This window comes from Aulostomus chinensis, chromosome 24, assembly GCF_037954235.1.
Source record: "Aulostomus chinensis isolate RoL2024-O1b breed Wild chromosome 24, RoL_Achi_v1.0, whole genome shotgun sequence".
Taxonomy (NCBI): domain Eukaryota; kingdom Metazoa; phylum Chordata; class Actinopteri; order Syngnathiformes; family Aulostomidae; genus Aulostomus; species Aulostomus chinensis.
In genome coordinates, this window is record NC_141343.1 from 16,585,771 (window position 1) to 16,598,054 (window position 12,284).

General features: G+C 46.4%; 2 protein-coding genes across 8 annotated transcripts in view; both read left to right on the forward strand.

The window, feature by feature from the left end:
* Nucleotides 1-9,421, forward strand: part of LOC147238956 (uncharacterized) — a 27,115-nt gene extending 17,694 nt beyond the window's left edge. For both annotated transcript variants that reach the window (XM_086196717.1, XM_086196718.1), the window contains exons 26-33: nt 947-1,397; nt 1,500-4,634; nt 4,712-4,814; nt 5,268-5,393; nt 5,474-5,656; nt 5,789-5,899; nt 5,990-6,111; nt 6,895-9,421. In XM_086196717.1, the coding sequence (XP_086052843.1) occupies nt 947-1,397; nt 1,500-4,634; nt 4,712-4,814; nt 5,268-5,393; nt 5,474-5,656; nt 5,789-5,899; nt 5,990-6,111; nt 6,895-6,960 (4,297 nt within the window). In that variant the 3' untranslated portion in view covers nt 6,961-9,421. The remainder of the gene's footprint in view (nt 1-946; nt 1,398-1,499; nt 4,635-4,711; nt 4,815-5,267; nt 5,394-5,473; nt 5,657-5,788; nt 5,900-5,989; nt 6,112-6,894) is intronic.
* Nucleotides 9,422-10,735: 1,314 nt separating this feature from the next.
* The window catches only part of dysf (dysferlin, limb girdle muscular dystrophy 2B (autosomal recessive)), a 61,374-nt gene continuing 59,825 nt past the window's right edge, over nt 10,736-12,284 (forward strand). For all 6 annotated transcript variants that reach the window (XR_015111914.1, XM_086198197.1, XM_086198202.1 and 3 more), the window contains exon 1: nt 10,736-11,054. Coding sequence is in view for 5 of the 6 variants with exons in the window: in XM_086198197.1 (XP_086054323.1) it covers nt 10,967-11,054 (88 nt within the window). In the remaining variant the exon portion in view is untranslated. The remainder of the gene's footprint in view (nt 11,055-12,284) is intronic.

The window sequence follows — 12,284 nt, forward strand, 5'->3', positions numbered from 1 at the left end:
CGGTTACCTTCATACTACAGTGAAGCTTATGTTGGTATCGCTTTCAAGCTGGGGTTGGTACATCACAACAACCTCACTGTCGACCAAGAAAACTGACCGAGAAAAAGTTGTGGGTGTTAAGAATGAAGCTCCTGTTAAGAAGAGTTAATGTGGGTTGGGGAGGAGAGGGCTCTGGACAAGCCTTGGTGATTGTGCGAAGCCACCTGGATCTGCACATGGCACCAGTGTGATGGGTATTGGATCAGGAGCAATTCTGGAGCGTGCACATTGGCTGCCCTCATCGCAATCAGTCTGATACGATTGAAGATTTTGGACACTATGTGGACTGATTCCCAGAACCCCAGGGATGTCGAGGTGTACTTTTGTAACCTTGACTACATGTATGTAATGCCAACCAATATAGAATCCAACAAAAACCTCTGATTTGTCTTAAAACCCTTCAGACTTGAAGGCCAGGATATGACACTGGGGTACATTGCAAACAGTTTGGATCATCCCTCAGAAACCCTCAAATTAATTTTAGTTCTTCAATATTATGGACATTTCACCATTTCCTTGCTTGAGTTTGGCCACGGAATAGTTTTTGTTAATTTGCCCCTTGGGAACAGAAATCTGCAATTATTGTCTTGATGAAGAAGATAAGGTGATAATGTAGGTTTTTAATTTTTGGTTGTTATATTGAGACCAAGTCTAAAATTGGCTGTAGATATCAACTGGGGCAAGTTACTTAAATTATCATCTTGAATGGCCAAGTTCAAGGCAACTCTGAAAATTTTCTAGCCTCACAAGAAGAGAAATCAATAGAAAAGAATCCAGTGGCACTGACAGAGATTTTATTTTTACTGAAGTTTTTTTTGTCTTCAACAAAGTTCTGTGTGTAGCCATTTTGTGTGAACAGCATGGTTTCTATTTGCATTAACTACCATTCTCTGTTTTATACTTTCAGTTTGAAGAGCTTAAAACAACGTCTGCAAGACTCCAGGGAGATAACTGTCAAACATGGAATGGTCACAGTTGTCAGTGCCGTATTCCCAACTGGGTCTGAACCTGCCCCCCAGTCAAGCATTCCTACTGCAGACCCTGCTGGCTCCACCAATTCTGAAGCTGTCTCAGCAGGACAAAGTACTACTGAAGGAAGTAGCGTAGCTGTGAAGAATGAGGGCAAGCAACCAGGAGCTGAGGTAGCCATGGATTCGTCTGTTGGTCCCAAGGCAAAAGACACTGCAGAAAAAGTTAAAGTAACAGGGGAGGAGGGAACTTTAATGTCAGTCTCCACTGATGGTGAGACCTCTGCATCTCCTGTCAGCAGCGCTGGGAGCGCCATCCCTGCTGCTTCAAACCAAATCCTCTCAGCCACGACGATCCTGCACGAAGAAAAAACTGCAGAAGTTCCTCAGGTAAGGATAGACTAATATTGGCTAAATAATCCAAGTCCACCTTGAGTAATGAGCTCTCTTATTCACTGTTTGAGGCGGATCCTGTCTTTGTTCTCCTTTCAGGAATGGGGGACAGGTAGCAAGGTTTCTCAAGCAAACTTCCTTTTTAGTGAGCAAAACTTCAACATTGATGACTTTGTCACTGTTGATGAAGTTTGCGATGGCCCAGAGGACACAAGTGCTGACCAACCCACTGAGACTGCATCCTCATCCAAGGGCTTCAACAGAGGAAAGACCACGAGGCAAAGTTCAAGCGCATCGTCTGCTTCCAAACGGACCTCAGCGAGGTCTTTGAAAGACTCCAGGAGCTCAGCTGCTGCTTCTTCAACCTCTTCATCCAGATTGACCAGAAGCTCTGTAAAATGCAGCCCCTCTCCTCACACAACTTCAGTGTCACCAAAGAAGGCCAAGGACTCATCTGCACTCACTAAAACTTCATCCTCTGCCAAAGCCTCATCTTCATCCCTGTCTACTGAATCCTCTTCTGTTCTTGGTGTTAGCCAGCAGAGCAAGACAATCTCTCCCAACAAAGAATCAAACACTTCATCCCAAAGTTGTAGGACCCGGTCTTCCTCTGTACGTGAAAAGGAAACGTCAGCAACAACTGTCCAGGTATCACATGTCACTCATTCAAAGTCAATTAAAAAAGAAGCAAAAACCACAGAGAGCGCAGGGGCAAAGTCTGACAACAAAGTCAGCGGGCAGGGGCTAGACTTGATAAGCAAAGCCCAGGAAGGCTCACCTCTCATGGGTAAGGATCTCCAGAGTCTTGAGACTGAATTAAAGGACACTGAAGAACCTCCAGCAAAAGACTTGGCGAAGGAGGAAAACACAGACGACAATGAAAGTTACCAAATCCTTGATTCGTTTGATGAAGAAACAGATTATCTGAACCAAGAGGGAAGCTATGAAAACCAGCTCACTGGGCCTGAGAAGGGCTCTCAGGATGAGGGCAAAGCCCTCCCAGAGGAGTGCAGTGACATGGAAGTGGGTGGTTCTTTCCAAGTGCTGGATAGTGTTACTGAAGACCAAGCAGCTGCAGATCAGGCAGACAGTCACCAGGTTGAAGTAAAACAACTGCCCAAGAAAGATGAGATTCCAGTAGTCAACAACACAGAAGATGAAACTGCAGTTGAAGACACCAAAGATAAAGAGAACAAGACAAGTAACCAGGATCACATCCAACTGTTAGACTCAGAGAGCAAGTCAGCTGTAACGGACGGGGGAGATGGAAAGAAGAGGAAACACGAGGAGGAAGATGCTGAAGCTTTCAAAGATGGAGATGGTCGTTGTGGAAACATACCATCTGAGGACAACAAAGATGCTTTGAAAGACCCTGACAGTGACGGAACTGAACAAGAAACCTTTGAGATACTTGATTCCATCGACGATCAGCCTGCAACAGAAGATGACAACCTTTTGGCCCAATCTCCAGGGACTTCTTGTGACCAGAAATCTAAAGAAGACACAATGCCTCTCCAAGAAGAGGAAGATCAGATAACTGATTCTGTGGAAGATCAGCCAACAGAGTCAGAGACAGACAACAAGAAAAGAAAATGCAAGAATGACACCCCGAGTAAAGAGAAGCCCTCAAGGAGGCCTGCTGCCACAACCAGAGGATCCAAAATTGAAGAGAAGTCACAGAAGAAGCAGGATAAGACAGTTAAGAAACACGAGACAAAAACTAAGGATGACCCCACAGCAGGACGTTGTAAAAGTGACAAGATCAAAGACATATTCGAGGACCAGTATAAGGTCGTAGATTCTATTGAAGATGAAGCAGTTCAAGCTGCTAGCATCCCAGAAAGGTCTGGTAGAAGGATGATTTCAGGAGGAAAGACAGAGGACAAACAGCATACAACAGCATCTGTAAAACCTGTCAAAGGTGAGGAGGCGACATTCAAGATTTTAGACTCAGTGGATGATGAAATCTCCACAGATGAAATGACTATCAAAGCAAGATCAGTCAGAGGAAAAAGGGCAAGAACAACAAAAACATCTCAAGAAGATATCAGGCCAACAAGGTCCACTCCTTCCAGAGAGTCACAAGAGGTCAACAGAGAAAAATCACCAAAGGAGGAGAAAGCACATTCAAAAGAGAGCATATCAACAAAGAAGACTGACTCTACTGTGGAAGATGACAAGGCCAAGGACGAGGCATCTGGAAGAAGAAGAAGAGGACGACCAAAGAAAGAGATTGAAACAGCAAAAAAAGACAGTGCACCATTACCCAAGGGTGACAAGGACTTGGATGAAGAAGAGGCAGGATACCAGATCCTGGACTCTGTGGAGAACAAGATTAAGGATGAGCCACCGGCTACAGGAGGAAGAGGAAGACGTGGCAGACCAAAGAAGGAGGTAAGAACAACAAAAAAAGACAAAGCATCATTAGAAAGGAGCGATCAAAACTCATCTGTAAAAGAGGCCGATGAAGAAGAGGCGATATATCAGATCCTGGACTCCGTGGAGGAAGAGATGGTTGACAATTATTCCCCCACAGAGCAACATGAGAGTGCCGGAACAGAGGACATTACAAAAAAGTCTGCCAAAAAGAAAGGCAAGGGAGAAGAACCAATGTACCAGATAGTAGATTCTTTGGAAGTTGATCAAGTTCAAGAAGAGCCGCCAGCGGCAGAGGTGTCTGATAGAGAGGATTCAAGGGAGGGAAATGAACTCAGAAAAGGGACAAGAAAAGATGGTAAGAAAGAGAACAACTTGAGCAGGACACCCCAACGCAGTACTAAAGTACGCAAGACAAAGGAAAGGAAAAACACATCAGAGGCGCCAAGCAATCTGGTGACCCTGGACGAAGTGAGCGAGGAAGAGGAGGACTTCTCTGATGACACGGTTGAGGAGGAGAAAGTAAGGAAGAGGCAAGCAGCTGTAAAAGAGAAGCGGTTCGCCAAGGAAGAAGAAGAAAGGAAGCACCAGGAGAGGGAGGAGAGAAGGTCTGGAGAACAAGAAGAGAGGGAACACAGGAGCAGCAGCGAGGGAACGAGGAGGACAATGGAGGAGGAGCAAAAGGAAGACGTGAGAGCACCGGAGAGCCGAGAGCGAGCCAGAGACATCACGGAAGAAGAGCTGCAAGCACTGGTCACTCTGGATGAGATCGTAGAGGAGGAGGAGGAGGAGGAGGAGGAGGGCAAGCCCTGCCTACTCAGCCAGGAGGATGAATCAGCGGGCTCCATAAACCCAGAGGTGACACCGGCTGTTGTAGTTTTGGTCAGATTGATATTAGGTGTGACAGTTCGAGGCTAAATGTGTGTCTTCGTTAGATGCTGGTGACCTTGGACGAGGCAGGGGATGAAGAAGAGAAGGTGGCCAAAGACCAACCTGTGGAAATCTCACGACCGGCTAAACGCAGACATGATGACACAGGTGTGTATTATTCTGCCAAACCCAGCCTTCATCCTGAAAGTAAAAGGAGGCAACAAAGGAAACTCCTGAACATTTGAGTGTAGGAAGAGGGCGGCCAGGGCCTCCTGGGATGGTTCTAGATTGAAAACTAGACGAGTACGTACCTCCGCCTAAGTGAAATCTGCCAAACCAAGTTTCAAAAAGCAGTTTTTGCTTTTGAATTGCACAAAAAACTGAGGCTAAATTTCACCTAACTTTGCTGGGGAGTGAACCATGGGTCAAGTAAGTGTCAAACCAAAAAAAAAGACTGACTGCCCCCTAGTTCTCAATAAAACAATAAAAATGAAGAGATTCTGTCCTCTGGCATTGATTTGAATTGAATGTAACTGGTCACGTGTCTGCTGCTGTTGACCTGGAAGTGTGTCCCAGCTGTGAGTGTTGACGCCTTCTGTTTTTTTTCTTGTTCTGGTTTAGAAGAGAACATGAACTTTGTCACAGTGGACGAGGTGGTTGAAGAGGAGGAGGAGGAGCAGGAGGAGAAAGAAGCGCCAACACCCAACACAAGAGGGAGAGGCAGGAAGAGGAGCAGACGGACTCCTGGTAACGCTCTTAAATGCATCCTAACACCACCATTTACCTTTAAGGTTTCCTGTTGACCACAAGATCGTCTTCTACCACAGTGAGAAAATCAACTCGAGGCAAAAAAGGGAGTGAGAAAGAAGAAACGCAAGCAGCCGGCTCTGATGTTCCACCTCCCACTTCAGTTGTGGCGCCCTCGTCTCTGGACCTGGAGATTAAGAAGACGGCGTCTGCTGGACAGGAGCTGACCGCGGAGCAGCTGGACAACCAGAACCAAGGAGGAGGTGAGGGCCAGGGATGGGTTGTCAGTGCCAGGCTAACAATTGAAAACAAGGAAATCATGAAAGATAACATGAAGGTTTCATTTGTTAGAAAGGTCTGATGGGTGTTCCTGTCCTGCTGTTCTCTGGTTGCAGGTAAACGTAAGAGCGAGCCAGTTGGACCTGAAGCCAAGAGATCTCGCTCTCAGTCTCCTTGTGTTGCTGCTACCTTTGAACTGCCAGCATTCAGACCTGACAACCCTCTAGGTGACACTCACACAGCGCCATCACTGCCGTGGTACCTCATGCTGTCATGATACAAATAATAAATAGGAATTATTGTCATTTTCTTTCCAGGTCAGGCCTTTGTGGTTCCAAAATCCGGGTTCTTCTGTAACCTTTGTTCTGTTTTCTACCTGAACGAGAGCACTGCCAAGGAGGTCCACTGTAGCAGCCAGAGACACTACGACAACCTCAAGGTACACACACTCACACACACACACACACACACATATCCTTGTATCTATATCTTTGTGAGGACTTTCATTGACGTAGTACATTCCCTAGCCTCTCATCCTAAACCTGACCATCTCAACTGACTGCCTGACCCCTGACCTTGACCCTAAACCTAACCTGAACCTGATTCTAACCTGGACCCTAAAACCAAGTCTTGGCCTTCAAACGGCCCTTTGAAGATGTGAGGTCCGGCTAAAATGTCCTCACTTTGCAAAAATGTCCTCACTCTGTTGGTTAAATACGTATTCTAGTCCTCACTATGTAGCAAGTACAAGAACACACACACACACACTCAACTGGTCAGAAGTTTTAAAATGTGAATCTTCTTATTTGTATGTTAAATCGGCGTCAGCCTGCGGCTCCACGCCGTCTCTCACAGTTGGAACTGCTAAACCTTTAATAAACACCTAGAAAGTCCCCAAGTGTACCACACTGACCAATCCAGGAGCCGACCAGCGCCCAACAGGGACCAGGGTGTCAGAGTTCTTGTATATCTGGTCCAAGACATCCGCTCGCTGCCATCTAGCGTTTGGGTGGTGTAACTGCAGCAGTGTGGCAAACCAGGATTAAGATGAGTGACGAGACATGGAGGAGGGAGGTGGTCTGATGAGGAGACTGAGACCCTGGTGGTGGTGGTGGTCTTTTCAGGATTAGGGGAAGACTGACAAGGCAGTTGATACGTCCCAGAACCTCAGACATACGCTTCCTCCACACGTGTTATTCCTCCTTTCTCCTTGTCTTTGCAGAAATACTACCAGAAGCTCCAGCAGCAGCAAGGTGGACCGTCGACACAAGGGTCCCTCTCTGACTGAGCCTCATCAGCTGAGTTTTTTAATTCACAAAATCATGAGCGAATGAAAATTCTGCTGCCAGTAATACTGTCAACCTGTTCCTATCGAACATTAACCTTTATTCGTTTCTGGTTCTGTGTTACACACTTGTAGATATTTGTTATGTTTGCTGCATCAGGTTCATCATGGCATCATCTTTGAAATCCTGAACGTTCCCTTTTTAAAAGTTCTTTGATTTGACCCAACAAATGAAAAAGTTTTGAGACGTTAAGTTTAGTTTCTGACGACCAGCCATAGCTGAGAGAAACTGGGATCGAAATCTGCCGTTCCCTCTGTAGGTAGCTGACACCCAGGCTAGTTAGCTTAGCCCAAAGGCTGGTAGTGGATGGAAGTGTTAGCATCAGCTAGCTCAGGTCCAGGCTAGTTAGCTTAGCCCAATAGCTGGTAGTGGGTGGAAGTGTTAGCATCAGCTAGCTCAGGTCCAGGATGCTGGTTAGCTCAGCCCAATGGCTGGTAGTAGGTAGGAAGTGTTAGCATCAGCTAGCTCAGGTCCAGGTTAGTTAGCTTAGCCCAATGGCTGGTAGTGGGTGGAAGTGTTAGCCTCAGCTAGCTCAGGTCCAGGGTGCTGGTGTGTCCAGCAGGAATCCTCCTCCTCCTCATCATCATCAGTAGCAGCAGTCGCTCTTCTAGTCCTCAACAAACCTTTGGTTCTGTTGACCCAAGTTCCAATGGAGCTTTGGAGGTGCTGCGTCAAATCACTGCTCCCAGTCAGGAAAGTAGTTCCGGCTACGTGTCTGATTCTACCACTACAACGTCTCCTCATGTTAAACTGGTATTCATCACCAAGGTTACACACAACCCTCCTGATATTAATGCAGGCAGAGACGGAGCTACGCTAACACTTCCCACCCACTACCAGTCATTGTGCTAAGCTAACTAGCATGGCTCTTAGCTCCCTGGAGGAACGTCTCCATCTACCTTTCTACTGAGAGACTTCCTCTAACGTTCCTTCAACTGTTAATGAGGGAACACAGCACAGGTGAGTGGAGACCTTTTTTTTCTAGCAAGTCTCCTGAAACATGAACTGTTACTCTGGTACCAAGTGAAAGAACTCATAACTCTGAAAGAACAGGAAGCAGAACATTTTGACTTTCAAGTTTTAAGAAGGCCCAAAATCATGGAAGCTGTATAATTTTGACATGCGGTGATGTGTTTTCTGTTCCAGTTTGAGATATTTAATAGAAATAAGAATTTATTCACAAATAAAACACAATGTATAATTGCTTCTCTGTGTTCTTCCCTCCTTACAAAAGCGCCTCCAGTGGCGCTGGATGGAACTCGTTTTCTTCTTTAGGTTTATGTCACTGCTGTGTGTTTCTGTCCAATCATTTCCTCTGATTGTAAACCTCCTCTCTCATTATGGAGCATCCAGTTTGATAAAACACACAAGTTTTTAAAGCATCAATGAAGCCTTTATTAATTTGAAAGTGCAGCGTCATTCAGCTCTAATTTGTACCGGGACTTGATTATCCTGGCTTATACAAAGCTGTAATGACTCAGCAGCCTGCAGTGCACCAGAACCACCACTAGGGTGCCCTACAATAACTAGACTGGTCATTGTGGGGGCTGTCGCGTGTTTAAGGGTTCATGGTGTTCTGAGTGGAGCCTTTAGCATCCTGTAGGCTAACAGAACTCTCATCTTACTTTGGTAAATGAACATTTCAGGATGAAATCGTCCGTCTTTCCAACTCAGCAGAGAATTTCTGGGGAGTTGTTTGCATCGCCCGTGGATGACATCCTTCTTTTCCAGGGATTTACAGGATCAACGTTCTCTTGATGTTGGGACGATGGTTTCAGCTCCAGGGCTTTCTGGAGATAAAAACAAAAATAAAGGGAAGTATTTTTGCCCTGTTATAAATCTTGATTATATTTTTAAGGTAACATTGCGCTGATAAAGTTACTTTAATTTAGTTATTTAATGTGCTTGTGCTTAAAAAAAGGTATTTATCGTGTACTGTAGCTAACCTAGCCAAGTTACAAGCTAACCTAGCTAAGTTAAAGTTGATATAGCTAGTAAGCTAGCTAGCTAGACACTTTCTTGACACTTCAGCTCCGAAAGTCAAACACCACCACACACAACCAGCTCTTGTTTTGACCTCGTCCTAAAGTGAGCAGACTTCCCGTAACGCTGATGGACTCGTAGCTAAATGTGTCAGTGACTCGATGGAAGCCCGGCGTGTCGGACTATAAATAGACAGAGATGCCCCGGTGTCGGCCACTGGCCAGCATGAACAACATTCAGATCGTCTTGACTCACAACGGTTTACGGAAAACCTGGAAAAGTCATGGAATCTTGAAAATGGCAACTTCCAGGACTGGAAAAGCTAGACCGTTTTTGGCGACATTAAACTCCTGAATGTGAGGCTCAGTCAGGAGAGACAGAGAAAATCGACTTTAGTTAACATTGATTTTTACACCTTTATGTTGTTTTAAACTGCACAGTTTTACTGAAACGTGTTGGTTTTTTTATGTGTAACAAGACTTTTCTGTGAATGCGGTCAAGGAAATGTTCCAAGCCCTCCAGCAGTTGAGAAATAAAATGTCATGAACTTAAGTTCTGTTCTCTTTGGTCTTCGTTGACAATATCGCACACACCAGCGTTTCCCATCATGCACCTGAACTCTGGTTGGTTTCTTTTGTTACTTCTTGTGCCTTGAACCCTTTTTGATTTTCTTTTTTGGGTTGTTACTTGTCCTTGTTTGTGTTTTTACTCCTCTTTTAAATGACTTCTCTATTAAAAAACTGTTTCTGTTGCCATCTCAACCGCTGGCTGAGGAGCAACGGAACACCGATGCAGGAATTTGTTCCGTCTGGTGTTGTGGCATCATGTCGGCAGCTGAATTCATGAGCAGCTCAGGCATGGAACGTTGTTCAGTCTCGTGAACTTGGCCCGTTAGCACTGTGTTAGCAGCGTCGGTGTGGACGGTTCTAGATGGAGGCCAACAGCTACCGCCAACGAGTGGGGACCAGATCTGCAAATACATCCTCATTTTCTGTTGTCAAGGTTATTTTATTTATTTGTGAGAAGATGAGGAGGGCGCTAGTTGATTAGCGCCACCGGCTAGTTGGAAACTATCTACGGTGTGAAATAGCCAACATGACTTCACCTGCAACTCACATATCACACGCTAACGGTTAGCAGTTAGCCAGCCAGGTGACCTACCAGACATTCTGTTACAAACAAGCCGTACGACACTTGGCACAAAGTGCCAATCAAGCCCCACCCTCTTGTGGCAGGAACTAGCACCTGATAGGCTACGAAGGATGAACCCCTCAGGTCTGGTGAGATTTGATGCCTATAATACTTCACAAGGTACCATTGTGGGCGTGGCTTGTGTTGGGAAACATGGCGAATGTCAGGAAACGCAGTGCTATTAATGGGACTCGAACTCACATCTCCCACTGCACACTGACCTCTAACCTTCAAATACCGCACGTAACGCCGTGAAACCCTCTAGAAGCCATCTCATGGGTGTGCGTGTGTGTGTGTGTGTGTGTGTGTGTGTGTGTGTGTGTGTGTGTGCTCCCCACTGTGTTGGTTTTGGATTGTTGACTGCACAGGAATGTTTGACCCAAAATATAAAGGCCTGTGTGTGTGTGTGTGTGTGTGTGTGTGTGTGTGCTGGCCCTTTAAGCCCCTTGTGATTGAAAGGACAGTGTGTGTGTGTGTGTGTGTGTGTCCCTGCATGAGTCAGCCAGTGCCCCATGCTTGATCTCAGTGTGTGAGTGAGAGAGAGTGGGGGCGAGCGAGACAGCTGAGAACAGCAGCTTTAACACCCCCCCTCTCTCTCTTCAGTATCAGTGTCTCTCGTCCTCCTTCATCGCTCTTTCCTGGATACGTTTTGGATATTGATGCTAATATATGGACTTCTCTGTTAGTGTGACTGTTAGAGCTCCGCCGTGTGTGTGTGTGTGAGAGAGTGTGTGTGTGTGTGAGAGTGTGTATGTGAGAGAGTGTGTGTTCGCCATGCTGCGAGTGTTTATTCTGTGTGCAGAACGTTTGCAAACGCCGGATGATGACATCAGCGATGCCTACTGCTCCGTCACCTATGAAGGTAGGATCATTGTTTTTGAGGTTCTGTGTGTGCGTGTGTGTGTGTGATGGTTCAGTATTGATCCACACACTGAGCAGGCTCCACCCCTGAAACAGCTGACAGGTTATAATTGGAGTGGCTGGTGTGTTTGGGGCGGGGTCACCATGACGCAGCGACAGGAAGGCTCTCACTCAGAGGCTGTCCAGTAACCGCAGGGTCGCAGGTTCGATCCTCACGTCCCCGCTGGCTGCTGATGTGTGCTGTCTCGAGATACTGAGCCCCGATTGCTCCTGATGAGTGTGTGTGTGTGTGTGTGTGTGTGGTACTGCTACCATAGAACAGAACCCAAAAACCCGTTCTCCATGTTGACATTTTTAATTTCTTCAAACAATCCAAACTTTCCCAGGAAGTCGTTTTGGAACTTCTGGGTTTCCAACTCTGGTTTAGTTTGTTCCTGTTTTATTTTGAAAGGACTTGATTTCCTGCATCCTCACCTCCACCTGTTTCCCTCCGTACACACGTTCTAGTTCCTCAGATTCCACACGTCAGAACCAGAGCTGGACAGGCGCCGTCAGAGTTCTGCTGACTCAGGTTCATCACGGTGGATGCTGACAGACGTGATGGTGACGTAGATTCGGTCACAGCCTCGTTACACTCACCGTCCTTCAGCCCCTCGGATTTTGATTGGCCTGAGTCCCATCCGCCACTGCCAAGGGGGCGGGGCTAACAACCCTCACAGGAGCCTTGGTATGAATGACAGCTGCTGAGGCGCCGTCTGTCTATGTGTTGTCCTTTTCTTTCACCATTTGCTCCCTCAAGTGTTTCAGTCTATCAGCTCTGAGTGTGTGTGTGTGTGTGTGTCTTCAGCTCTGAGTGTGTGTGTGTGTGTGTGTCTTCAGCTCTGAGTGTGTGTGTGTGTGTCTTCAGCTCTGAGTGTGTGTGTGTGTGTGTGTCTTCAGCTCTGAGTGTGTGTGTGTGTGTCTTCAGCTCTGAGTGTGTGTGTGTGTGTCTTCAGCTCTGAGTGTGTGTGTGTCTTCAGCTCTGAGTGTGTGTGTGTGTGTGTGTCTTCAGCTCTGAGTGTGTGTGTGTGTGTCTTCAGCTCTGAGTGTGTGTGTGTGTGTCTTCAGCTCTGAGTGTGTGTGTGTGTGTCTTCAGCTCTGAGTGTGTGTGTGTGTGTCTTCAGCTCTGAGTGTGTGTGTGTGTGTCTTCAGCTCTGAGTGTGTGTGTGTGTGTGTCTTCAGCTCTGAGTGT